The sequence below is a fragment of the Chamaea fasciata genome, unplaced genomic scaffold (assembly GCF_029207755.1).
Source record: "Chamaea fasciata isolate MVZ Bird 193981 ecotype frontalis unplaced genomic scaffold, bChaFas1.0.hap1 SCAF_2, whole genome shotgun sequence".
Classification (NCBI taxonomy): domain Eukaryota; kingdom Metazoa; phylum Chordata; class Aves; order Passeriformes; family Sylviidae; genus Chamaea; species Chamaea fasciata.
The window spans coordinates 41,732,416-41,760,185 of NW_027094087.1; the positions used below are offsets into that span (position 1 = coordinate 41,732,416).

Here is a 27,770-nt window from a genome sequence, read left to right on the forward strand (position 1 = left end):
TGAGAATATTCCTCTCTGACGACACCGCGGGTGCAGCTCCGCCGCAGGCACCGCCTTTCTCCTGATAGGTCGCTGCCTGGCGCATTCCATTGTCGCTCACAGGGCGCTCTGACATAGGATTGGTGAGTGCTCTCGGGGGCGGGGCCATCCGTTTTTCCCGCACAGCGATAGGCTCCTACCGGGCCCGAGGGGCGGGTCATGGCGGCGCGGGGCGGGCCTGCGGGAGGGCGCCGGGAGCGCGGCCGGGCCATGGGCAGCGTGCGCTGGGCCTTCCCCTGCGGCGCCTGGCGGCCCCGCCGCCGCGAGTGGCTGCTGGCCGCGCGGCTGGTGCAGCCCGAGGAGAAGGAGCGCATCGGCCAGTTTGTCTTTGCCCGCGATGCCAAAGCCGCCTTGGTACATGGGGAGCGGGGACGCGGTTGTCGCTCTGCACACACAGCGTTGCCCAAATTCCTGATTTGTCGTAGGAAGACATGCCCTGCAGGAGCATTTCAGGAATGTAAAGCTAAAGGATAAGCCTTGTATAAAAGTATGAAGCTGTGCTTCACTGAGGAGCAAAGAGGGACAGCAGGCTGCTTTCAGTAGTTACTCTGAAAGACTTCACAACTTCTAGGTCGTGATACCAAGTCAGGAGACGAAATCAGCGTACCCTGGGACACTGTACATGAGAATGTCAGTGTAATAAGTAGGAAAATAAAGCTGTTTTACACGATTCAGGTTTTAAATCTCGGCTAATATTATAGTAATACACACCTGCTAATGAGTCTGGAAGGAATTACTCATCACTTCAAGCTGTTATTATATTTAGCACCTAGGTAGTGAATGGATGTACTGAAAGGAAGGCTCTTGAGATAATTTTACTGCTCAGGATGGTGTAAAAAAGCATTTATTTGTGCCAAAAAGTATCGTAAATAAGGTCGAGAAAGGAACTCTTGTGATTTGTCTAGGCTGAGATCCTTTTTCGTCTTGTGTTAATTGTGTTAATAGCGACAGTGTATCTGATGCTCTGATGAACTCTTAAGCTTAAACTTGCTTGACACAGCTTTTATAAAAGGGAGAACTTTAAATTATTTGGCTAAAATACACGACTTGACATCAACAGTAATAAACCAACATTTTTTAGGCAATCACATAGCACAATAGTTCTGTATGAATCACTTCCATTTTATTTCATAGGCTGGTCGCCTGCTGATGCGGAAATTAATTTCAGAAGAGCTGTGCATACCTTGGAATGAAGTACACTTGCAAAGGACATCGAAAGGAAAACCTTTCCTGGCCAATAACTTACTCGGTATCAATTCGAATTACAACTTCAATGTCTCTCATCAAGGAGATTATGCAGTCCTTGCAGCTGAGCCTGAGCTTCAAGTTGGCATTGATATTATGAAGACTGATTTACCAGGTAATGCATTATGGTGACTAAAGCATTTTCTGCTTTAGTGTTTGAGTACTGAACATTTTCACATTTCCCAAAGAACCAATCTGTGTCCTAGAAATTTAGTGTAATTAGAGTGTATGAATGTATTGTGTATGTGGGATTTCTAGCTGATAAATACACTCCTCGTTGTTTAGTTTGGGGTGCGTTGTAGGGATATATTTCTCATTTAGAGAAGCAGAGCTCTGGGAAAGTAAGGTCATGAATCCTTCTATCGTATGGGCAGTACCAGCATCTGCAGATACTTTAATTATGGATTTCCTGCCTGTGTGGCAGAAGCAGGGACATCTTTCCAAACAGGGACAATGGGATCTATCCCCATGAGAACTTCGCAGACTGTTACTCGGTTGTCCCATAAATCCCATGGACATTTTATGTGTCAGCCAACTGGCAAGGCAGATTCTCTGTGAATGTGAAGTAATCCTCAGTGAGAGGGGATCATGAGAAGGGAGATGAGTCTTGGGAAAAGACTAAACTTTACAAAATTTAGTTATTGGCCTATTTATTTGTATGAAATGACTGTATAGATTAGTGAACTTCAGGATCAAAATTAGGATTGTAGCAAAGCGTATTTTTAAATACACTTTTATGGACAGCATTTAGTTTGCAAATGTTCATCGGTGCATGACTGGATTAAAGGAGAAACATACTGGGATTTATGGTTGACTGGAATTCCTGATTCTTGTGATTGAGTAGGTTTTTTTAGGTTCTTAAATGTTTAACCAGATACAACAGTAGAAGTTGTGTTCTTAGAGAATCTTTCTTCACAGTTTTTGGAGTTACCCGGCATTTTATGCTGCAAAATACGTTGTGTTGTTAGGTGGGGATTCAGATAAACCCTGACTGGATAACTTTCTGTCTGATCACTTTACACTTTTTCAGTGATAACTATAAGTGTACAATTTTGGGTTGTCACATTTAGCTAGGATGCACGGAAACTTTGCTGCAACCTGAAGTTCTTTCCTGACTCCCACCGGCTGTAGACCCTCACTCTGAACCTGTGGTCATGAGTGAGGCCACAGGGTAGCCTTTGGAGGATCCTCCACCAGAGCTGTAGTGTGTTTCGCATCAGGAATTGTGTCCAGTGGGTAAGGCTTCTTTGGTACAGGGGCACGCCTGACAGGACTGCAGTAACACAGAGCCCAAACAACCAGCTTGAAGCTGGTGCTCTTATCATGGCCCTCTCAGGCAGAGCAGGCAGGGTGATGTCCCAGCTGTGTCTCCTCACAGCATCTTGCACAGCCTGTTTGCTGGGGAAGCAGAGTTTCAGGGAAGGCCTTGATGCTGTGCAATCACTGCTGATACCAGTGTGGTATCAACACTGGGTTAGGCATTGGCCTAAAACACAACACTCTACAGGCTGCCGTGAAAAAGATGACACCTGCACCCAGTAGCCTTGGAAACACTCTGATTGGGCTGCCATTGGCGTTACCACAGGACTCACTAGTTTTAATTCCTCATTCCAGAAAGTTGCTAGTTTTAGCAGGTAACTAGTGAAAATCAAAACGTTCAAGATTTTGTATTTGAAGCTTTTCTTGGGAAGTGCAACATTCATATTTATACAGAAAAATCAAAAAATTTGTCTGTGGAAGTAGGGATACCTTACATCCTGTCCTGGTATTTTAAACAGCTGTAAATGTGGCTGGCATTTTAAAGGCGTGTTGTCCATGTCCAGCCAACAAGTTTTATGAAGCATGTTAAACTTTATTTCTGAAGTCTAAAGATTAAGTAATACTTTGAGATCTGATACCAACAGGCTTCAGGATTTTTTACCCAGAGAGTGAAAAATGGTGGTTATTTTGGAGATGATAGTGATTCCAATAACTGAACGATGACTCATATGTCTTCCTTTTTGTAACTATAATTTTTATCTTTGGAAAAGAAATAAGGTACTAATGTAAATGTAATAATTGTATGTGGGAAACAGAGCCAGTAAATAAGTAATATTAAGGATAGAACTTCATATTACAGAGACAGTAATTTAAAGCTGGCCATCTTTTCACCTGTATTTTTTCATAGGAAGATTTTTGTCTTAGTTGAATCACCTGCAACTTTTTTTTTTGTTGCTGGGCTATGAATAGGTAACACTGATGTTACCAGTATTATTTTCTCTAATCGTTCCACTGAGTGGTGCTCTTGTTCTGCACTTGCTAAGTACATTATATTTCTGAAGGTGGATCTGCTATAAATCTCTTTCCTTGCGGCAACTACAAGGACCAAGAGTTCCCTGTGAGCAAAGTACATTTCAGTAGGTTTGTTTATTTTCTTAAACACTTGTTTAAATACAAAGTACTTCATCTTGTGATGTTATCCAACAGCATCTTGATTGATGCTCTTATATTCCTTTATTGTTCAACCAGGAAGCATGCAAAATCTGCAGTGCAGACGTACAAGAGTATGGTGCAGCTGAAAGTTTTGAGAAGTCCGCTGTTTGTGTGCTACTATGTAACAATGGGTTCTGGTACGCATAAACATTTTGTGTCACTTCCTAATGCCTGCTGTATTTTTGTTTTACATATTGTTCATAAGAAGCTGCCTCTTTCCATATTACTTGGATTCATTATTAAAATCTGAGAAGTGGAACTACTGCATGACATAGCCTTCTTCAAAGGTGAAGGCAGGCCGTGCTAGAAGCTATTCTTACCACTGCAAACACCAGCAGTTCTACAGAAGTTCCACAGTTTTGCAACAGTTTATCGCCTTTTTTCCTCTATTCAGATATTGCAGTAAATACTGCAGTGATGGTAGAAAAGGAAATACCCTGTTTAGGTATCGTGTATTGCTGCCCTTTGGTTATCTGGCAGGTTATTGTAGATTTAAATCAGTCTTTCAGTTAAACTGTTTTTGAAGAATTACTGAGATCAGTGATTATTTTTCTTCTCTTCAGATCAGTTTAAGATGAACTCTTGAGTCATTTGGAAAAATGCACACTGTCCTGTAAGTTTGTTAGTAGAAGTGTCTGTGGACATTATTTGGCCAGAGAGGTAATGCATATGAATTTATTTTAAGCCTTCCAAAGAAGAAGTTAGAAGGATTCTCATAGTACTGTTAATGCCTGTGGAAAAAACTGAGCTTGCACTTGATTTTTTAACTTATGGAAAAGAAATTCTGCAACAAGTGTCAACTTGGTTTGAGTGGTGTGTGGGATGTTGATTGACCAGTCACTTAAACTCTGTAAAGTAGAACATTTTCAGAGACTTAGGAAATAATTATAGCTTAATAAAGATTGACTTGAGCATTTGAAAAAAGTTTAGATGTTAGGCTCAAGAGCTTTCCTGCTGTGCAAGTGAATTTCTTTTCACTAATGCAATTTTTTAACTTAGATGGATTTGCAAAGGTAAATAAATTAACAGTTCATTCCATATCTTTGACAATCAGCCTGCAGTCTTTCTTTCCTATCCCACTATATTTACTTTGATCCAGACGTCTCCAATCTCAATTTTATTCCAGAATTAAATATTTGACATGCAGCAGAATTAGCTTTCTCATTAATATTTTGGTTTTATGCTAGGCTTGCTTGTTAAAAGACACAAAAGTGTAAATTTTCTGCATGTGAATTTCACAGAAAAAGTAATTTGATCTAAAAATACTCCAGTAAACGCTTTTTTAGGAAAGTAGGCTACTATGTGCAAACACCTAATTATTTGAAACTAATTTTCTCTGAGGCAAGGAAATATAAAAAGAACTTGACTCATTTTTCTCTTTTTATACTCATTATTGTGTTAGTGAGGTGAGGTAATGGAAGAGGTGATAGAGATCTTCAAATCAGAGAGAGGTCACACGTGTATATAGGTCCCAAGTGAAGAAGCTAAATACCATACTTCAGTCTAGCTAGAGGAGGAAAGCTCTCTCTCCAGACAGTTTTATACTTTGTGCTGTTAATTTTGGTCTATTCATACGTCTAATTGAGTGAGGCACGCCTACATCATAGTTAAGATATTTGGCATGTCTTTTAGCTAGCAGCCATGTTCAATTTATTTGACTTGCAGTGCTTATTTAATTGCTGCATTTCAGCTTTTAAAAAATAATTTCCTGACCTAGAAACAAATTCCAAATCAGATTATTCTTTAGAGTGCTTTTGTCCTCAAGGTGATTTCCCTCTGCCTTAAACAAAGTTTTAATTGTTTCTGCTTTTATTGTTGTATTTCAGTAAATCTCATAGCAGCAATCAGCATCTAATCTTTTACTACTAGAGATAATCACCAAATTGTTAGCTAATAACTAGCTTACAGCTTTAGGTGTGTAGATGTGCTGCTTGGAATGAGGAAATTAACAAAGGGTTTGATTTAAATGTTACTTCTTACAGATCAAAGTAGTCATAATTTATGAATACGTATGTAAACACATCATTTTTAGACATGAAGGATGTTAAAACAGCTGATATCCTTGTTGAGCTAAAGAATCCCAGTGATGCTATGCTCTTACACTGAGTAAACAGGGTGGTATTTCTTTGTTCTTGTTCTATTTACAGCTGGGTAGAAACAGCCATCTTAAATGTATTCTTAAAGAATATATAATGAATAGCAATTTCACTGCTGTGCTTTGTCCACATTTCTTACACAATTTTAACCTGAAATTACACAATTCTGTAATTGATAAAACACCAATGCTTGATAAACTATGAAAGTTGATACTGTGATTAAATCTCCTCTTCGAAGAAAAAATTCCTTATTTTCCAAAGAAGCACTCTTAATCCTTTATGACTATTTCTTTCATAGAAAATGTAAAACCATTTGGATTAAAATATAAACTGATAGTAAAATGCAGAACTACAAAATTAGGATGTGGGGAATATATATTTAAAATGGGAGATAAACTAGCGATAAAGAAAAGAAAAATCCTAAACTAAGAGCTTTTATTAAAAATAAGAGTTGGAACGAAGACTAAGTATAAGAATGCTTGTCAGATTATTTTGGTTTTGTGGGGTTGTTTTTCATTCTGCGCACTGAATTTACAATAATCACAATTTATAACTTAATTGGTGTTTTGGGAAATTAAGTTATACAGTCACAATGAGCAGCTAAATAGAACTGAATTTTTTTTTTTAGCAAAGCTAAACGTGCTTCTCAACCTGCACTTATGACAGTTAGCTTTGGCTTTCCAAATTAAGAAAGTGTAGGAGAAAAATCCAATCCAAGGAGTAAGGTTAAGTAATTACTATGTAGGTATTAAAAAATTGCCTTTTGGGGAGTTTCTTGTTAACCCTGCCCATTTCCAATGGCTTCAGCTCTACAGATACATATATTTATTGTAAGAGCTGGAACATAATAAGCTGACTTTATTTTGTGTTGTCAGAAGCTTATTTGGATATTGACTGTGCGGGTATTAAAGTTTGGAGCCCTTACTGGTTTCAAGGTTGTGAGACAGTCTTTTAGAGATATAGACTTGTAGATTTTTTTTAGACTGACTTATGAAATGGTAGAAACTTACCTTAAATATTTCAAAACTCTCCCCTGTAAATGTAAAAAAAAATAAATAAATAGCCTCAGCTGCATTTCACTGATGTATTCCCTTTCTAAGAGAAATTCTGATTTTCAACAAAGCAAATATTTTTATATTTGCCTTGTTGAAAGTAAAGATTGCAGGTTGCTTATGTTATGTCAGGTTTTCAGGAAAGTGGGGCCAGGAGACATTTGCTTCTTCCATAGGTAGCTGTTTTCTTGCCATTTATTGGGTTGGTTCTGGGAATTCTATTATGTGCTGTGTTGTATTTTAATGGAAAATCCAATTTTGTAGTGTATAAAAAGATTATTACTTGCCCTGCATAGTTTTCCTGTTTTTTCATCAGACTTGTTGGGTTCTGTATTAAGCCTGTATGTCTTCCTTTTTTCTTTCCTAATAAAAACAGATTTAATAAAAGTAAAGCAAACATTTGGAGATGATATCTAGAAGAGTAGATTCAGCTGATACGGGCGAATAGACCATTGAAGTTCATCAGTTTTTCATCTGTGGGCCTCTGCTTTTTCATTTGTTTTTGCGATGTTGCAGCACATTTATCTTCCACTTGCATCTTTCCTTGGATATTTTGGCTGGATAAAAGACAGCTCCTGCAGTGGCAGAATTTGATTTGTGTGATGTTAAGAGGAAGAATGTGGGGGGACAACATGCCAATGACTAGCTAACTGCTGTCTCTTCTCTGTGGGAAGACCAAACAAAGCATAACATGCTGGATTTTATCTGTCAGGTGGGACAAACAGTCTTTCAGCTGCTGGCAAGCCAAACAAATGGCTTTATAAGGTTTTGGGTTTTGAATTTTTGTTCATTTGTTTATAAAAATGGTTCTTACGTAGGAGAGATTGATTACCAAATTTAAAACACTAATACCGCTTCTGTCATGATGTGGAGTTTTTTGGACTTCATTATGAAGTGGGAGAAGAAGGAAGGATGGTGTACAGACAGAGGTGGGAAAGTTTTCAGTGTGGAAATAAGGGATATTTCTGCTGCATTTGGCTGTGCAGTTCATGTTCTGGAATAGGGTTCTGTGCAGTGTCTTGACTTCTGCCATTAAAAAGCAACTCTGTTATTCATTGGATTCATTTACTGCATAGGACATCATGAGGCTGAAGGACATAGTCCCAGAGGGTGTGTCTCAATATTGAGGACCATTTCCACACCAAATTTAGAGGAGAAAAACTCCTCTAATCAAACTCTTTTTGTGAAACCAGCTCAGTTTGAATCAGCTTGTGCTTTCTAAGGTCACAGAGCTTCCCAGGAGAAAATTGCATTAGCCAGATCAAGGAGGTGTTAGAAAGTGTGAATCATGTAGTGAAATTCATGTGGAAGATGAGGATGACTTACTGAGAATTGGCTACCCCCCACCCCTTTTATCCAATGTAGTGTTTTATATACTAAGTACCAACTGGATTCCAATGCAACCCCAGGCTCTGCAGTGGTGTTAGCTTCTTAAAGATGGGCCTACATTCCCTATAATTACAGCTTCACTAAATACTTAATTTTTCTTGCTTGATAAACTGGGAAAGGGAGATCTCCTACTGTTATTAAATCTTCTTTTTTTGCTTGTCTGTTTTCTTGGACTAGTAGTTGTGGGGTTCTGCTTGTTTGTTTTCATGGACTAGTAAATGATATTAAGTTACAGGTTTTCATTAAAATGTTAATTTTAAAGCAGAGGATTAATTGCCAAAGATTTCAGTCAATATCTCTGAATGTGTAGAAAGGCCCTCTGGTATATTCCTTCATAAAATGTAATAAAAATTTTCAGAGATCTCGTGGCTTGGTTGTATTATGTAGTCTAAGGCTATAGATGGTCAGGCACCATCTGAACTTTTGGGGTTTTTTTACATCTGTAGTTGTGCCCTCATGACTTGCTTTTTAAAAGATAGTGTATTTTTATGTTTATTTAGATTTTGGGGGCTGTGTTTTGGTGTGATGCTGCATAACTTCCTAAGTGTTGAAAGGAAGTAGACTTCCCGCTGTTTTGGCAATGCAATGATTGCTGTAACTGTTTGATGTATGTTCTATAATGAAAAACTGATTTAAGTGTCATTTTTGTGGGGTATTTTTTTGTTTTTGCTGAAATATTATTGCTGCCTAGAGCTCTGCTAGCTGTGGTCATACAACTTCTTGGAATGATCTTAAGCAAGTCAAAGGTACAAGACAAACACAAACTTCTTATTTTATTACTGCTCATTTTCTTACTTGCTATCACTGTTTAGTTTTAAGTATGTTTTTCTCAAATAATTTGAGATCCCTGAGTCATCTTAATGATTAAGACTCTGTATTTTAAGTGCTTTTATTTTCTCCACTCAAAAGCAGGCTAAAACCATGAGCTTGAACCCAGGTGTTTGACTGCAAGCTCTTCAATAGCAAGTATATGTTCCAGATAAATGTTTGGCATGGAAAGAACATGTAAAAATATTCTGGAGTCTGAACAAAATATGAGAGGATCTGGATTTTTTTTTTTAATTTTCAAAATAAATTACAAAAAGCACGAATCTGTTGCAGACGCTGTGATACTTGTCTTTAAATTGATCAGATATGAGCTATCCTGTTAACAGCTTTTAATTTTATTTCAGGTTTTTTATCTAAGTCAGAGCTATATCAAAGCTGCTGTTTTTCCAGTCAAGTTTTAGAGGCAGAGCTGTCAAAGCCATTATGATTTTTTATTTCCTTTTGTTTTACATTGACTATCAAGGCGGCTTGCTTAATGTTCATCCCTGCTGTTAGACCCAACCACACTAATGCAATTGAAACCTTAGCAGTTTCTCTAATATTTCAGAGACTTAATAATGTTATCTGCCAAGAAAATATCAAACATTATCAAATTATTTCAGTCCCTTTATGACTTTTCTGTTTTTACAATCTGGAAAATGTTGAGTAATTCATAGGAGACAGTGTGAAATTTTCAGGCATTTTTAGAGTTAGTGCTTCTCTGGAGTGTGCCAAGATAAAACACTTCAATGTTATGATGAGAATGGATGTTTAACATAAATAGAATTGGGAGAATTGCGGGATACTGACAGGAAGTGTGGAGGTCAGAGAATGTAAATCCAATTTGCAATTCACACTAAAGCTGTGTGAGCTAGTAGAATGAAGAAAAACATGCATTGTTAATGTTCTTTCTGGTTCTTGTAAGTTAGTCATTTATCACACTAATTATTTGCCTTGTGTTATTTCTAAACATCTGTACAAGGGTTAGTTGGTATTAGTAAACAATTCGGGCTTGGGCATCTGTTGCAGAAGAAATGTTTTCCTCTATATCAGGTTACTTTGGTTTCCTTTACAGACAGTAAAATGTGATCAAATATGGTCCTACACCAAAAGGATTGTCAGCCCAAGAGTCCAGGACTTGAAACATCCATCCAATACAGTTGGTTAGTTTATAAGCTTCATGGCTATTTTGTGTTTCACTTTATTAGGTAGATTGAACTCTTCATGCTTCAGTTGTTAATTTTGCGATGTATGACATGTCACACTTCCACTTTACCTGTTTTCCATCTGAAAGTAAACTGGTTGTATTGATTAAGTATTAGTTCTTGATCTCTGAATTGCTTTTATGCAATTCAAGTTGGTGAGGAGGCTATTTGCATTCTGGGGTTTGTTTTGTATTTTTGTTTTGAGTGTTTGTTCGGGTTCGGTTTTGTTTGTTTGTTGTATTTTTTCAGGAGATTAGTTGATCAATAAGCTGGTAGTAGTAGCTTTATAAGCTAGTTTGTTTGTATCTGACCAAACCAATATGAACATTGTAAACTTGTAAAACCTGAAGTGTAGATGGTCAGTCATCTGCTCTTATCACTGTTTTTGAGAATGCACGGCACATGGTTTTAATAATTTTTGGTACAAGTTTGTATGCCGCCTTTGTGAAATGTGCACTGTATTACAAAGCTGACTAAATGATTACCCTGATGTTTTTAAAAATGTAAAAAATTGTATGAAGATTTCTGTATTAGCCTTGTAGGTAGTAATTTTCACTATTAATAGCATCATAGTTTACATGGATCTTAATTCTGATTGCCTTTATCTTCCGACAAATGCAGCTTGTTGGGATTTTTTAGCAGGTAGAAAAATGGGGGGGGGGAAATTATGCTGTATTTTTGTATTATTTTCACAGTGCATTTGCAAACAGGACTAGAGAATATAGTCTGTTTTCTTATTCTTCACTCCTGCTTTTTTAAAATCAATCTTTTATATCTGGTCTCAGGCATTACTGTTCTACAGGGAAAACGCAAGGCAGATTTTTTCCTAGTCTTTAAAAAAATGAATGAAACACCAGTTGTCATTGCAGTGGAAAACATAGCGTTAATCATTAATGTAAATAGCTCATACAAAAAATCCAAAATGAAGACACACATGCACACATATGAACATGCACACTTACCTGCATACAGCATGTTTACTTTCCAGGCTTAATATTGGAGTCTTTTTTCCAGTGTCACTCACTATTTTCTCACTCTTCCTGTAATTTCTAGGGTGTTGTGTGCTTTTAATCTAATGAAGAAACTTAACTTTGGGTTTAGATTTTTTTTTTTAATGACTAGAATGCAATTTTTGAAAGATTACTTAGTTTATATTCTTAAGGAGCTAATGTACTTAAAAGTTTATTAACAAGGAATGAATTTTAAAATCAGAGAGGGCAATATAATTAATGCTCAGGATTAAAAGGAGTTAGTTCATTTGGAAGAGCAATATTCCCTGACACAGGCAAGTAAGAAGTACTTACTTAAGAAGTAAATTTATTTCTGAAGCTCGTTGACAAGGGGGAGCTACTTTAGAAATGCAAATTTAAAGCCAAATAATTAATTGCTACATGGACTTGTTCCTGTTCTTTCAAAGGAAGTTTTTTATAAGTTGTGGCAAGTACACTTGAGGCTTTTATTTTTTTTAATCAAACTAAAAGCAAAAAACATAGTCTTTAAACAGAAGCTTTCTGCTGCTTCCAGTTTTGTCCCCTTCGTATCTCCTGTGTCATGAGAGACATGGGAAAATTGAGGGGGATTTAGCGAAGGGCCTCCAAGGTCATTAGAGGGTTGAGGGACTTGACTTACGTAGAAATGCTGATGGAGCTGGGTTTGTTGAACCTGAAAAGTTGGAAGTTCTGAAGAGGGGAATCTAGTCACAGCCTCCATGGAATGTAGCTGCAGAGAGGATGTACATAGTTGTCTTCATGAGCGTGCAGCAGGCTCAGGTTGCTTCAGGGGGAGTTCTGTCTCTATAGAACAAGTCTTCACCATGAGAACAGGAGAATACTGGACTAGGTTCCCCAGAGAAGGGGTGAAATACTCTGCTTGACAGGGCCCTGGGTAACCCAACATGGGGCTCTGATTTTCAACAGAAGGTTAGACGAGGTGATCTCCAAATGTCCTTTTCTACCTACATTTTCCCCATGATTCTGTGAATCTGTCTTTCCCTGATACTGAAGCAAATGTGGGAAAATGGATTAGGCAGGCTGTGGTACTGCAAGTAACTTGTGGAGGATAGTAGTCCTAAGTCTTCTGATCTGTTCTTCACAGAAAGCAACTGCCCTACCTTAAGGAAACAGAGAGTGAGTGCACTTCAGGACAAAGTGGTGCCTGAGCTTTTCGGAGGAGGAAATGTGACAGACGGTGGGAGTGGAGGGGAAAGTACTGTGTGAATTTGAACATGCGTGTTGAGAAGGGGTGCTGAACAGTTGAAGAAACCTAGAACAAAAAAAGGGGTGAACAATGTGGAAGAAAGCAGTAGCATATGGGTTTGATATGCTCTTGGTGTATTAAATGATTTCAGCATCACATGTATTCAGCACGTGATAAAGTTAGGATGGCAGGACTGACAATGCAGAGCATTTATATGCCTCTACATAACGTGAGTAGTCTTGGGTGGTTTTCTCTGGTAGTCCTGGGTTATTGATAGGAGGAGAACTCTCTGAAAGTAATAGAGGAGGAAGGGTACACCAGGACATTCTGGAATGTTACGTAGTTTGAATCACAAGAACAGGCTGGAGCCTCACCACTGTTGTCTTAAATATTCAAGAAAAGAGAGAAAGGGGAAAAAGAAGTGAATTGTTTAGAGCAGGTATTAATGTAGTTATTTGTAGTTATTTGATTGTAAAATGGACCATGCAAACACAGAGGTGAAAGAAAACACCCTTCTCCAAATTAATCAATATTTTTCTGATTTTTTTTTTTGTTTCAGGGAAGTTGGATTGTGTAAGTGGATGAATATGGAATTTGCCTTGGTAATTCATCAAAGCATTGTGGTTGCTTTTTCTTTTGCTGTTATTTTCTCCAGAGGGAAGTTAGTCCTGTCCTTAGATTGTTCTGGATCGTTCCATTAGTTTAGTACAGCAACTATAACCAGAATTCTGTCTTAAGATGTTGGCTTTAAAATGCAGTTGAGGGCATCTCTGAAATGTCACTGCCATGTCTTGTGGGATACATATGTCAGATAACACTTTGCAGAATGGTTTGGAAACTGTGAGAAGATGTGAATGTATGCTTTAGTGTAACATTAGTTTGTTCAGGTCAGTTATTACTGCTGCCTGTACCTGTTTTTATTTACCACTTAGATACCTGTAGAAGACAGCCACTTTATAGAGAAGGCTTAATGCCTTTTGCCCTGGTTTAGGATGGAGAACATGAGCAAAGAAAAGGAAAGTTCTTACCCAGTCAACTCAAAAGAATTACTGGCACAACTACAGTTAGAATCTGCGTCTTAAGCAATTATTTAGTGAATGGGTTCTTCAAAGTAACATGGTGTTGGGAGGGGGAAAATGTTTTGGATTAAATATGACTAATTTTTTTTATAGTAAGAACATTGAGTAACTTCTCAAAGAAGTTGTGTCAATATGTGGAATTGTCTCTATCCAGATTTTTATTATCCCTACTAAAGAGAATAGATTGTTTTCTGCCATTGTCTCTTTAGCCACCTGTAAACCCAGTTGGACTTGGATGCTTGCATGGGATACTGATTAACATAGGCTATGGGTAGCCAACCTTGTAACAAGGTCCATAGATTTCAATGTACTATAGAAATGCCATTGATCAATACAACCACACACTTTAGTGTCTTCTACAAGGTAAATTTAGATTAGTGGGGAAAAGTGGTGTAGCCCTCAAAGTGCTGCTGCAGTGCCACACGGCTGTGATTATTTTTAGAGGAAGCTTAATTTCAATCTAAGGATTTGAAGGGTTGGTAGTTTGAGGCTGGGTTTTTTGGAGGATTTTTTTTTCCATTGGTATATTTCTTACTGTTATTATGGGCATGTCTCTACCCCCATTTTTCTTCCAGAGTAAATCCAATCCAAATAGCTTAATATGTGTGTGATAAATTCGGAAGACTGTGCTTCTACAAGTGCTTAAAAAAGTGTTTTTTTTGTATCCCAGCATCCAAGGGCAGGAGGCAGAATAGCTTGATAAATTTTGACCAACAGCTTGCTGTTTTATAAAATGTTACTAGATCAAGCTGTCAGATGCCAGAGACTATATATGCTACTTTTGTAGCTGAATATATTTTTTTTTTATGTTTATATAAAATCATCATTGATTTAATCCTTTGCCTTTTAGAGAATGCTGGGATTACTGCCTCCTGAACATTCATCAAGCTCACTGCTTTGAGGCTGCATAAATTCAAAACGTGGAGCAGAGTTGGTTCATAAATTTTTTTTCTTACGAGTTTTTTCTAGGATAATAATGTGAGGTAATTCATTTGCTTATTATTACCACTCTGTTAAAATTTCTGTAAATATCTCTGTCTGATTTATAGGTAGTAGCTCAATTCCAAACTTCTTTCACATAATGAAGCGACAGTTTACTGAAACGGAGTGGGATGTAATCAAGTCTATGAGTAATGAATGGATGCAGCTGGATATGTTTTATCGGCACTGGGTAATACTTCTTTTCCTGTTTAAAGTCTGCAAATGTTCACATTATTTTCTGATACAATTTATTATTTTCATTATAGTAAAAATGTAATCTTTTTGTAGTTGTGTAAAATCATAGAATGGTTTAGGTTGGAAAAGACATCTAAGATCATCAAACCCACCACTAAACTATGTCCCTAAGCACTACCTCTAGCCATATCTCTAAGAATTTCAGGGTGGCTCAACCACTTCCCTGGGCAGTTTGTTCCAGTTCTTGAAAAGCCATTTGATGAAAAAGTTTCTCCCGTTATCCAATCTAAACTCCCCTGGTACCGTTACCATTTCATGTGAAGACATTCTTGGACTTTATATTTCAGTGATCATTTTAATATAAGAATAACTTTGAGAACCATGGTACAGCTGACATTTCCAATGGCATTTATTAGTAGTTTTAAATACATAGCCAGAACAAGGTAAAGCCTTCATATCTGTATGTGCCACTGAGTAATTTCAGCTGCATGTGTATTTTAATGCAGCAGGTTAGGCTGGATATAAACCATGCTGATAACTTTTTCTCTTGATTATTTCATCAGTCTACCCTCACATTTACAGTCTTAAATTTATTTTGTCTGCAATGTGTGCTCAGAAGTAATGTGTATAGAACAGTAAATAGCAGTTTAAAAATCAGTTGATAGCCAGTATAAATAAAATACATTTTTGTGTCTTTTAGGCCTTAAAAGAAAGCTTCTTAAAGGCCATTGGAGTTGGAATTGGCTTTAACTTGCAGAGAATTGAATTTAATGTATCTCCATTGCAACTGGAAATAGGGAAAGTGTATAAGGCGACAAAAATGCTCTTGGATGGAGAAAAAGAAGAGGAGTGGACATTTGAGGTAAAGAACATGTTTTCACTAGTGATAAGAAGTCTCAGTTCCTTATGGTTGCATTGCATGTTTGATTTTTTTAATTGCAACTTCACATCTTTATTCTGTATAATCGCATTGAGCCTTTATTAATCAAAACTGAGGATATAAATCTGCAGCATTTTAAAGTTTTTTTAAATGGTTGCAAGGACACCCCATAGATGGCTTTGCTATAATGTCTTTTTCCGGTGCCAGGAATATATTTTCTGCACTTTGAGAATGTCATCCTGAGGTACACAGGAAGTTCACAGAAATATATTCAGACTTGATTTCTTGAACAGGTCTAAGATTTTAAAGTTCTTCATCAGTTGGTCTAGAATTGTTGGTCTCAGTCCTTTGAGTCCTGTGGTTTGCACCTTTGTTTTCCTTCTTCAAAGTAGTTGGGGCTTGTCACTAAAGCATCTATCCTTTCAGATTTGGTAAGAAATTACCAGTATCATGTCATGTAGTTTAAAGGATATGTAGGGGAAGAACTGCTAGGGACAATGGTTTACTGGTAGATGTGGCAGTGCTGGGTTAACAGTTGGACTTGCTGGTGTTAAAGGTGTTTTCCAGCCTAAATTATTCTGATTCATAGTGATCTCAAATTATTTAATTACCAAAAAAAAACCCCAAGCTTTAAAAACAAATCACAGTCCTATTTCTCTACACCCCAGAGGTGTGTTCACTCAACCACTTTAAACAAAGCAAAAAATGGAACAAACTGTCAAGTGCACTTTTCAGTAAAATTATTCAGTTTCAAATACATATTTGCATTTTGAAAATACCTATATTGTTGGAGACAGCTGTTCCAATAGAGCTGTCTAAATGACAAATTTCTGCTGTGTGTTTATTTTTGTTAGTATACAAACTGCATGTACCCTGTGCTGTGGAATGAAAGAATGAATGTTCCAGTAATGTTTAACTTCAGAGTATAAGTTTGTTTCTTTACAGTTCATTCCCTCATTCAGCATTCCTATCCACTTTTGGTTTTGTGTTGCAAGTCTATGCTTACTATATCAGTCCTCTTACTCAATTCCTATGTAGTATAGCAATATCACTATGTCCTGAAATCCACTAGTTGGAATTACAGTGGCAAAGGAAGTTATTGGGAAAGCCTGTGATAAATCTTGTTCCAGAATGCTTTCTGTGTTACTGCAGTGTGCCATGTCCAAGGGAACATCTACCTGTCTTCACTGAATTCTGGAACTCCTGGTTTTGGTCTTTGATGTGGCTGTGGTTGATTGACAGAAATAGCCTGAAGATGATGATGCAGATAGCTCCCTGTAATACTTAAATGCTTTCTAATTGTTTGAATTTTCCTTATTACTTAGTAATTACTGCTAGAACATTCGTGCAGCTTTTGTCTGAGGAATGTCTCCACTTCCACACTTCCCCTCCTGCTTCCCAGGAGTGCACCATTATAATGAGGCAGATCCTTGTGTTTCAAAGAAAGGGCTTCATATCATGTTTCCTTTAAATACAAGCTCAATTGGGATATAATTTCATTTAAATATCAACATTCATTAAAATAAATAAATAAAATGTTTTTCAGTTGCCAATCTCCAGAGAGCCTAAAATTAAGCATTGCTTTACTTTTTTGTCACTTCCCAAGTTTCTTTTAATTTTGTGTCCGTTTTCTTACTTAGAAGTCTTTCTTTGTCTCATCAGATTTTTGAAATAACTTTTTAGTTGAAAACACTAATTTTGAGAAATCTGAAAGAGTCACCCAAGAGCAGACATTAAGTCCCCTGTAAGACTACATGTTCCTGATTCATTCTTTTCCTTTGGTTCCCTGTTGTGCCTGTGTTATCTGAGGGAGCTTTTTCTATTAAAAAAAAAAATACAATGACCTCACTTCTACGGTTCAGAACTGCCTATGTCTTAGTGAAGGGAAATTACCAAAGAGAGCAAGACTGTTTAAAATTCAGTTATCACATATTTTTGATTGATTCATTTAATTTTTAAAGAGAACCTAATTTACTAAAAATGGCAGGGAGAAATAAAGGGGATTTTATCCATTTAAGTTACACAAAATATTCTGAGATCTCCTTCAGAAAGTACTATGTAATATGAAAAAGATAATTTCAAATTCATAAAGACCGGGAAAAGCTCCACCGCCTTATACTTGTTATGACTGAAAGGTCAAGAGAAATACTAATGAATCAGAATAAATCAAAGTTGACACCATTTGGACACCCTGTAACTGTTCACAGTTAGAGCAAAGCCAATTCAAATTGGAGATAGAATTTTCTGTGAATGGTCCGGAAAGGTTTCTCTTACTTCATTGTAAATACCAAATTAACTACTTTGTTATGTGGTAGACTGTTTGTGGTCCTTTTACCAAGGATTTAGTGTTGCTCAAAGTACCTTTACCCTCATTCACTCCCAGTATTTTTTGGCTTGAATGGAAGGCAGTTGGTCAGAAACAGCCTCTACTTGTTTGATCTTGATGGAAGGATTTAGCTTTAGAGTCTTGTTTTCTAGATATATTACTCTAGAGATTGCTATGCAGATTCCCTTCAGCTGTTTTGGAAGGAGTTAGAGGAAAAAAAGCTTCTTTTAAAGGCATCAATTTAATTTTAAGATATGTCTGCTGTATGTGTTGAATATGCTTTATTCATATAGACAGTACACACTTTCCTCATTTTGAAAAGGTGACTTTGTTTAGTAATAACTAAAAGACAGCTAACCTAGTGAAGAATGGTAACAGTATTTTTGCCAGGGTGTTGATTTAGGATAGAGTCATTGTGATGATGTTGATGATGATTATTATTATTATGGGCCATTCTATATGCTCTGTTTACTTCCTTTGAAGAAAATAAACTTGGACAATTATTGTAGTTTCATGTCTGGTACAGTTAATTTTCTTCTTAGTAGCTGGCATAGTGCTGTGTTTTGAATATAGGACGGGAACAGTGCTGGTAACACACCGAACAAAGTCAAGGACTCCAGTTTCTCTTAGTGCCCTGCCAGTGAGGAGGCTGGATGGTATGAGCTACCTACTACTATGAAAAGAATGTAGTAGTTAATTCTAGTAAAAATGAAAGAAGTCGATTGAAAACAGTTATGACAAGCTCTATCATTTAAAGAGATCAATATAAGTTTATAAGATAGATAGGTTTGTAGCAGATCTTATATATGGAAAAATACACTGGCACTGGAACTATATTGGCACAGGAACAGGTTTCCCAGAGAACTTCTGCATGTTCCATCCCTGAAAGTGTGTAAGGCTAGATTGGATGGGGCTCTGAGCAACCTGGACTAGTGGAAGCTGTCTCTATCCAAGGCAGGGGGGTTCCAATGAGATGATCTTTGAGGTCCCTTCCAGTGTAAGACATTCTATGACATTATGAAAAATAAATTCCTAGTTAGTGATTTGCAAAATGTTAAATGTATTCATGACCCTTTCCTTACTGGTCCCAGTTGTGTAGAATTGATCAGGAAGAATAACTGGATAGCACTTAGTGGAATTGATATTAAAGAAGAATCTTAAATGAGACGTAAGGCATTTCTGGTATTGTACCCACCTGAGCTTTGGATGCAGTTATTTTATATAGGAAGCACATGGTTTATCTTCAGCTTCACTCCAGGATTAAGAATCACCTGGCAGGACTGCTGTTGCACAAATAACTTTCTGCATTTTTTCACAACAAATATTTGCTTGGTTTCTTTATATGCAAATAGATTACTTCCAGAACATGAATTTCAAAGAGATTACCTGGGTCAATTTGAAACATATTTAGTAATTGCTGGTGTGCAACTGTAGTTGGCATCTTTCACCCTCAGTAAGAGAAGTTAATCCTGTTGCATTGTCAGGAATAAATAAGAATAGAAATTTTTATTTCTAAGACTAATCCAATTGTTTTCACTCATCAATCAATTCTGCTGGCTGGGAAGGTACAGACTCATCGTAAGCTGTCTGTTGTTGAGTGAATTCATAATGATTTGAGTTCCAGACACATCATTCTGCCGAGTCTTTGAAATGAGATCATTGTAAGTCTCTGTGTGCTCTAGTAACACTTTTGTTCTGTGCAGACAAAAACAAATTTTGGTATATGTTTTCTGGTTTATGGAGAGGAATCTTAACAAAACAAACTCTCTACCTTTAAGAAATTCTGTATTATTGTCCTCTTTTTTTTTAATAATCTATTTCCATTTAAGATAATACTAATTTTATAAGCTGGTATAGCAGTATCTCCAGAGAAGCAAGCTGGTCTGCTGTTTTTTATAGTTTCAGTATGTTTCATTAATTCCATTGCTTAAGGTTTTTGCTGGCCACTAGTAAAGGCCAGGAAATATGTTCCTTTCTGTATTTCGTTTGAATTAACATTTCTCTGAAACAGCAAAGATAGATGAAGGGCATAGTTTATGTTTTATTGTAAGATGCTGAAAACTCTCTTGTGACCACAGAGGATACATGAAATAAATGAAATGGAACTTTTTTCATTCGCTGTTCATTGGGCAGGGTCTCTGCAGGGAAGGTCTATCTAAAGAGTCACTGCTTGTTAAATGCAGCTTTAAACTGAAAAAAACATTATTTTGCTAACAATATGTAAAATACTATCTATTGAACAAACAAGAAGTAATATAAGTTGACTTCACAAAAAGAAAATTCTGTGCTTAAAATAGAAAAAGCTGTTTGCAGACTTCTGATTACAGGTGTAAGCCACTGCTGCATGTGCTGTACTGTGGCCTCAGGTCTGTTCTGACCTGTCTTTGACCTCTTGGGCATGCGAAAAAAAAAAAATGAAAGAAGGGCAGAAAATGAAGCAATTGAAAAGGAGATATAGTAATTTTTCCATCTAGAGAAACACAAAACACTGCCACCCCAGAGCTATAGAAATGGTTTACCAACACCTGATAAAGCATCTAATATTCATAGTCTTTCTTATTTTTGGGGAAGTTGTAGAAATGTGCACACTGAGTACAAGTGGTTGCCTATGAGATAGCATTCTTTATGCTTGACTTCCTTTCAGTTTTGTATCCTAGTAAAAGAGTGGAAAACCTAGTAAAATACCCCATAGGAAGTACATTTATAGCTCTTGCAGTCATGTAAAGTACTGCTTATGCTGTAGGCTTATTAGTGTTTCTTATATTAAATGTTTTTCTTAATCTAGACACAACTGAAATAAATACTCATTTTTTTACTAGCACTTTCCAGAAAGGTATGACAACATGAGCTTTTAATTTTATTTTTTTTTTAAGTAGGTGAGGGTTCTAAAGTTCACTGCTAAAGCTGTCAAATGGGCACTGTTTTGGTGCTGAAGAGATCAAAGTAAAAGCATAGTTCTCTTTCCTCAGCAGCAGCTCTCAGCCAAGGCACCCATATTTGCCAGAAAGTTCCCCCAAACTTTGTGTGTAGCTGGTGCTACACGACTGGAGCAGCTGCTGCCTTGGCTGAGCTGGGCTGAGTAGATTTGAGCTGAGAAGCTTGGTACCTTTTTATAGATATGTATATATACTGGGCTGTTTTGGAAATGATATCCTGGCAACTGAAGCCTTGGAAAATTCTGTATAGTAGATGAACTGTAGAAAAGCCTGATGCACACTCACGATTGTCCTAAAAGACCTTTTGCTTACATTAAAAGGGGAGAAAAACGAGTCAACCAACAACCTGTCAGAGGAAATAGGAAGAGGTCATGGTGCTTTCTTCATATTATAATTTAGCGCAGTTAAAATATTTCCCAAGGAAGCCAAAATTCAAGATTCAGTGTTGTGTCCCAGGAGAATATCCCAATGACTTTCTAATTTTCAGATTAATGGCAATACTGAAAGGGATCACTTTCCTAGGTAAAATTCTTGTTATTCTTGATTTCTACTTTAAAAAGTGTGCAGAAATTACGTGAAAACTTTCGAATAAAGAAGCAGGGAAAATTTTATTTTCTCCCCTTAGTTATATACATTTTTTTAAAAGTCATTAGAATTATGGCTTGGCTGTAGAATAAGCATTCTTCAGAAACAATAAAAATAATTTGGTTTCTTTTTCCTGAAATTGTTTAGGATACATTTTTAGTCTTTCTAGAAAACACTTTCAAACCAAACTATTAAATAGGTAAAAACTATATTACTAAAAATATACTTATATATCTAAAAATGCTGATTCGTATTTACACGTAGCAGTACTCAGACTGTGTCAGGAATTTAAAGTTGTGCTTTTATATGCTGTCTGAAGCCAAGAAGCAGAGAGTCGTTGGTTTAATTTTACACTGACATCATTCTTTTTCAGAATATGTTCTGGAGCTTCCCAGTTCATCTCACTGGAAAAGGGTAGCTAAGATGGGTTATGTGGTTTGGGACTTAGAAGGGACTGGTAAAGGAATGCTCAAGTCACAAACTTGAATACAAATATCTACAAATGGATAAGGTACTGGTAACCTATAGAAATCCATCCTCAGCCCTGTGAACATTTATTGGCAATTGATGGAGAGACGGGAAGACTGATTTGGTGATCAGAATTCGATTTTACTCAGGTTTTCCAAGAACTTATATACCATTTCAGTAAGGTTAGTAATTTCTACTACAATAATTAGGTTAAAAGATCATGCAAGCATCTTATGCATTTTACAACATCTTTATCGTAGGAGGTTGATTGAATCTCTTCCCTTAAGCAGGTTTAATCCCATCTTTTCATAATCTCAAAGTTCTGTTTGTCCTTGCCATGGCATCCTAGTCACCAAACTAGCTATGCTAATTAAGTCTGTCTTACTCTCTGTCTTGTGTATTCCCACAAACATTTTAATGCGTCTGCATCACTGAGCTCTTCAACAAAACTGCTGAAAAGTACTATTGGTTTTTGAATGTCATTATTTTAAAGTCTTTTAAATTATCTTGTGCTGTTGTTCTGAACTATACTCTAAACACTTATATAGTCTGTACTCTGGAAACAGAGTAAAGGAAATGCATTTACATTGCCAACTTTAATCTTTACTAGGAAACCCGCTTGGATGACCATCATCATGTTGCTGTGGCGCTTGGGAAACAGGAGGGATTTGTACAGAAGGATTCTGATGTAAGGAATTGTGAAGTCGTTTCATGTCTTGGTTATCACTTGAGAATAAACTTATGCTGTGGCTTAAAAGTGTGTCATATATACAGGGCCAAGAAGGCTTATTTTAGGCACAGTATTGACTAAAACCAAGCAGTATTACTGAAGTGTTTCCTTTAGTTCTGTTGCACCTATTTCAGGAAAAGTCTGTGAAGGAGAAATTGTTTCAGAGGACAGCAGCAGATAATGTGAAGTCTGTAATGCATGTATTCAGTGTATTAATTCAAGAGAAGATTAAGTGATTTTTGTCATACCTGCTACTACTCATGTGGGAAAGATGGTATTCACAGAGGGAAATGGAAACAGTGAACCAATCTGGACTGCTAAACTTGTATGACACCTCACCAAGTTGCTTTTAGTGGGGGGCTGTCAGTGCGTGTATCCCAGAGCAGATCCATCGCTCGAACACCATTATGACAAGATAACCCTTGAGACAAGCAACAGCATCCAACAGATGGGAAGAACAGCAGTGTTAGTCTTCATTCCATGTGGTGTCTCTGTTGAGAGGAAGAGAAAAGCTACTTAAAAGCTTTTCATGATTTTCTGTGCAATTTAGAGAAGACCTCAGTCGTGAAAATAGCAATAAAAGTCAAATTTAAGGGACAGACAGACTGGCAGGATGTAGCCAAAACAGCCAGACAGTCAGCAAATGAGAGTGTGACAAATTGCCAGATTTTTCTCTGGTGTTCTAGTTGCTCAGAAGAAAATTGGTTAGTTGTTTTCTGTTATTTAGATACAAAGATTTTACCAGGAACTAGAAAAAAAAAGAAATTAGTATCAGGAAGTTGATAATACACGTGATCTATCATGGTAACCAAGTCTATGTTCATGGATAGCAAAGGGAGGCAGACCTTTTAACTCGTATTGGTTAGATCGAGAAAAAGAGGTATTAAACTCCCTTTGAGGATTTACTGTGATAAATCGGTGGACAAATATTTTTTAAGAAATTACGTGCATTGTTTTTGGCAGGACATACTTAAATTCCTGGTGAGTTTGTACATTATCATTCTGACAGAAATCCTGATAACTCTTAAATGTGAGGTGAAAAGGTGGCCATATTTTGAAAGACAATTACCTAAGTATTCTGCAGGAATACAGGATTTTTAAGTACTGACCTTCACCATCATAGTCACTTACCTTAAACGTATGATAGAAAAAATTGTCATGATATCAAAGGTTATGATGAAAAGTCTTTGAATCAAGAGGAGTTTCAAAGGTTTACTCTTCCACGGTCTAAATTTATGATGACCTAAATTTCATTATCTCAGTTCTATGAAAAAAGTTCATTTTAAGCAGAAAAAGAGAGCATTCTGAGACTCCCCAGTGCAAATTTATGTACTGTAGTATTGTGCCTTTTTAGGCCTCCTTCTAACAGGAACATGGAGCAAATGAAAGTTGCTTTCTCTCTTTGCAAAAGAACTATATAAAGGATTATATTTATTTCTTGGTGTGTTGAAAGAAAAGGTTGTTCATTCTAGCTTAATGTGAGTGTAAATGTTACCCAGTTGTTTCAAAATGTCAGTGTTTGTGTCTGTTCTCTCTCTGCAATCACAGGAGTAATTCATTATGGCCTGCTTGGAGAACATCTATCTGCAGCTTTTTTCACAAAATGACAGCATGTACCTACATTTCCCAGGAAAGACCATTGTTATGTCAATGTACTGTAATTAAAAATCTCTAGTGTCAAGAGTCTTATCAAAATGCTAGTAACTGCTGATATGCTTGAGGAAACAGAACATTTATCTGTGCTCTTAACCTAGATCTAGACATTTGTCTGAGGCTAGCCTCAGTAAAAAATGACTGAGTTTAAAATGCTTTATTAATCCTGTGTAGGATATGAAGTGTCTTCTTTCTGTCAGTTGCTATACTTCCCAAGAGTTGTGGCACATTCAGTCAGGACACACTTCCTTCAGACACGCACGTGCTGAAGTTCAAACTACATCTGTTAACAGCTACTTAGCTCGGAGTCTTGGTTCATATTTGGTACTCATCTGTAATGTCACTGCATGGCTCTAGGCACCATTCCTGCAGCTTTACATCATCTCCAAAATGTCAGATGAGCGGAAATGTCTCTACACCATGTCACTTATGTAAAGACGTAAAGTGAGAGGCAGCTCAATCCTTTTCGCTTTTAGACTGCATTGACAGCTAAGAGTTTCTGTGTTGTTACAACAAGCACAAACCGTTTTGTTGTCTCTGCATTCATTCCTAATGGTAGCCTACTGCTCAAATAGTGAACTGGAGAATTTTTTCTTTTTGCCTATTTACTGACCTACCTTCATCAATGTGACAGAAAGGGATAACAAAATCCTCAAAATTGACCTTGGACTGAGTCACCTCCTGCACGTGGATGTAAGCAAGAAAGGATCATCTCCTCCACTCTCAACAGAGTTCCATCTCATTGTAAATGAAGTCAAGCAAAAAGGCCAGAAAGTCTGCATGGATGAACAGGGAGCTCCTAGCCAAACTTAGACAGTATATAAAGGGCAGCATGCAGAGGGTGGGAGCAAGAATGGGTAACATGAGAAGAATACAGAAATATTATCTGAGCATCCAGGGATGAAGTTAGAAAAGCTAAAGCCCAAATAGAATTTTATCTGGCCAGGGATGTTCAAAGCAACGAGAAGCACTTCTGTAGGTGCAAAGAAGCCAAAGGGGAAGTGTTTTGCTCAACAAGACAAATGTTGAAAGAGGCTGAGGTGCTAAATGCCATCTTTGCATCAGTATTTATTAGCCATGCTGGCCGTCAGGAATCTTAGGTTGCAGGGTTGAAAGAGGGAGGAGCAAGGAAGATATGCCCTTGGAGGAAGAGGATTAGATCAGGGGATGCTTTAGCAAACTGGATGGGTGTAAGTCAGTGAGTATTTATGGGATACAGCTGGCATTGCAAGGCCCCTCTCAATAATCTTTGGTTGATCATGGGGACTAGGAGAAGTGCCCAAAGACTGGAAAAAAACATGGAAGAACGAGGACCCAGGCAATTAGAGGTCTGACAGCTTTGCCATGATTGCTGGAAAGGTGGCTGAACAGCTAATTCTGAACACCATTTCCAGGTACAGCAAGGTCAAAGAAGTCATCAGGACTAGTCAGCATAGCTTCTCCAAGACAAAGTTATTCTTGACCAAGTGGGTAAATTTCTGCAATAAAATGACTGGTCTGGTAGATGAGGTTAGAGCTGTGGGTAATTGTCTACCTGTATTTCAGTACTTTCTATCTTCTGGCACTGTGTCTCACATGGTCCTCCTAGAAAAATGCTGAGTACTGGATAAGCCGACAGTGAGGTGTGTTGGAAAGTGACTTAACGTTTGGGCCCAGGGTGTGGTGATAGTGCTGCAAAGTCTGGTTGGAGGCCAGTTACCAGTGATACACCCCAGTGGGTCCAGTCCTGTGCAACATCTTCATTAATTAACTGGATAATGGTGCAGTGCACCCTCGGCAGGTTTGCTAGTGACACCAAACTGGAAGGAGTGGCTGATACACCAGAGGGTTGTAGTGCCACACAGGGAGACCCTGACAGGCTTATCAAAAATGAGTCAGTTTATCTGATGTACCTAGTAACACCACTGCAAAGGAGCCCTATTGAATTTTATGAAATATTAAACATTAAGAATATGTCACTCAAGCAAATGCCCATTTAGAAGAATGAGCTGTATTTGTGTTTGATTCATGAAAGCTGTACTATCTGCCCTGCTGTTTGAAAACAATTACATTTGGAGATGGCATACAGCAGGCTGCACAGTAGTATGCCCAAAAAACCCCAAAAATCCCACCCAAATCTTCTTTTTTTCTTTTAAATGTATTTTTTTTTTTTTAATTCTTGGAGTGATGAACTAACGTGAAGACCGTGACACTGTCATCTCTGATATCTCAGTCTACATTTAATTGGATTTAACATGAGGAATTGCAGATTGATTGTGACCATTTTAGTTTTTAAGTAGCATTTGAGTCTGAGAGAAGCATGCAAAACGTCAGTGACTACTCTTATTAAAGGAGTACAAATATGCACAGCTAGTGGAATAAATCCTAGTACAATTTTCTCCAATAATCATATCTGCTGAAGAATGAAGCACAATTTGTTTGATAGTGGTCTTTTTTTTTTACTGGACTTAAACAGTCATTCTGTCATACTTGCAGCATTCTATAGCCCTTGTTTCAGCAGTTTTGTGAACTATGCTTCAGCAAAAAACTCAGTTTTTCTGTGTGGCCTTTTACATGCTTCTAGTAGTTACTAAATGAGGGGGAGTGACGTTAGTCTCAAGTGTAGAATGTTTTCTTTCTTCTTCAGCAAGCAATGTGTAGTTTAAATGTGACAGAATTATACAGGAAGAAAATTGGTATTTATTGATTCATGTTCTACTAATACATGTTTTCTTTAGGTCCATTCCATGGAGCCTAACCAACCACAATTTAGAGTATTGACTTTTGAAGATTTGGTTGCATCTGGTATTCCAGTCGCACCTGAGGATTCTGCATATTGGGACAATTTCTGTTCAAAGCAGGAGGGTCCAGTGAAACAAAGTTCACATTCAAGATAAGACTGTGTATAAGGAAAAGAAATTTATAAAAATTCTTATGTTGTTAACCTGTTTAATTTGAAGTGTGGGAATAAGTGCACGTATGTAAATGAAATATATCTTTCCCTATTTAAGCTCACAACGTGATTTTCACGACACTTCATTGGAATTGTAAGGAAGACATGTTTCCTTACTGAAGGAATTCTGAATGAAAAGCCTAAACCAACATGCCTTTTTGCATCTCCTTGCCTGTGGTTCTTACACTTCAGTAATTATCCAGGCTAGGAACAGAAAGCAGTTGTATAACAATGTTGTTTACTAGTGGACAAGTGTTTAGTATATAAAAATGTGTTTTCATACTTATTTGTGCTGAAGCTTAAATTATGATACTGCTTTTTCTCTTACAAAAATTATTCATTTATTCTCAGATGTACGAATAAAGTCAGGAAAATTGGTACAAATTCTTGTGGTGTCATTGTGTGGTGCAAGTGTTTGTACAACACTTGGTGTTTGTGTAATGCCTGGCTGAAAAGGTCTGAGTCTTAGTAGTCTTGGAGCTACGTGTGCAAAAATAATTTGAG

The 27,770-nt window shown here is 37.2% G+C and overlaps 1 protein-coding gene across 2 annotated transcripts; it reads left to right on the top strand.

Moving 5' to 3' along the window:
• Positions 1–48: 48 nt before the first annotated feature.
• AASDHPPT (aminoadipate-semialdehyde dehydrogenase-phosphopantetheinyl transferase) lies at positions 49–27,770 on the top strand. 2 transcript variants are annotated; one of them, XM_066175774.1, is made up of 6 exons: positions 49–122; positions 1,174–1,399; positions 14,630–14,751; positions 15,457–15,618; positions 22,562–22,639; positions 27,052–27,770. In XM_066175774.1, exons 2-6 carry the CDS (start codon positions 1,189–1,191, stop codon positions 27,208–27,210), a joined length of 732 nt encoding a protein of 243 aa, XP_066031871.1. In that variant the 5' UTR covers positions 49–122; positions 1,174–1,188; the 3' UTR covers positions 27,211–27,770. The 2 variants fall into 2 exon arrangements, with proteins under 2 accessions (XP_066031871.1, XP_066031870.1); XM_066175773.1 differs by lacking the exon at positions 49–122 and adding an exon at positions 215–393.

Bases quoted from the DNA above. Each gene is read 5' to 3' on its own strand.
- AASDHPPT (XM_066175773.1), top strand. From the start codon at position 250: ATGGGCAGCGTGCGCTGGGCCTTCCCCTGCGGCGCCTGGCGGCCCCGC. The intron at 1,400-14,629 runs GTAATGCATTAT...TCTGATTTATAG, and splicing joins TATGAAGACTGATTTACCAG to GTAGTAGCTCAATTCCAAAC. The intron at 15,619-22,561 runs GTAAAGAACATG...AATCTTTACTAG, and splicing joins AAGAGGAGTGGACATTTGAG to GAAACCCGCTTGGATGACCA.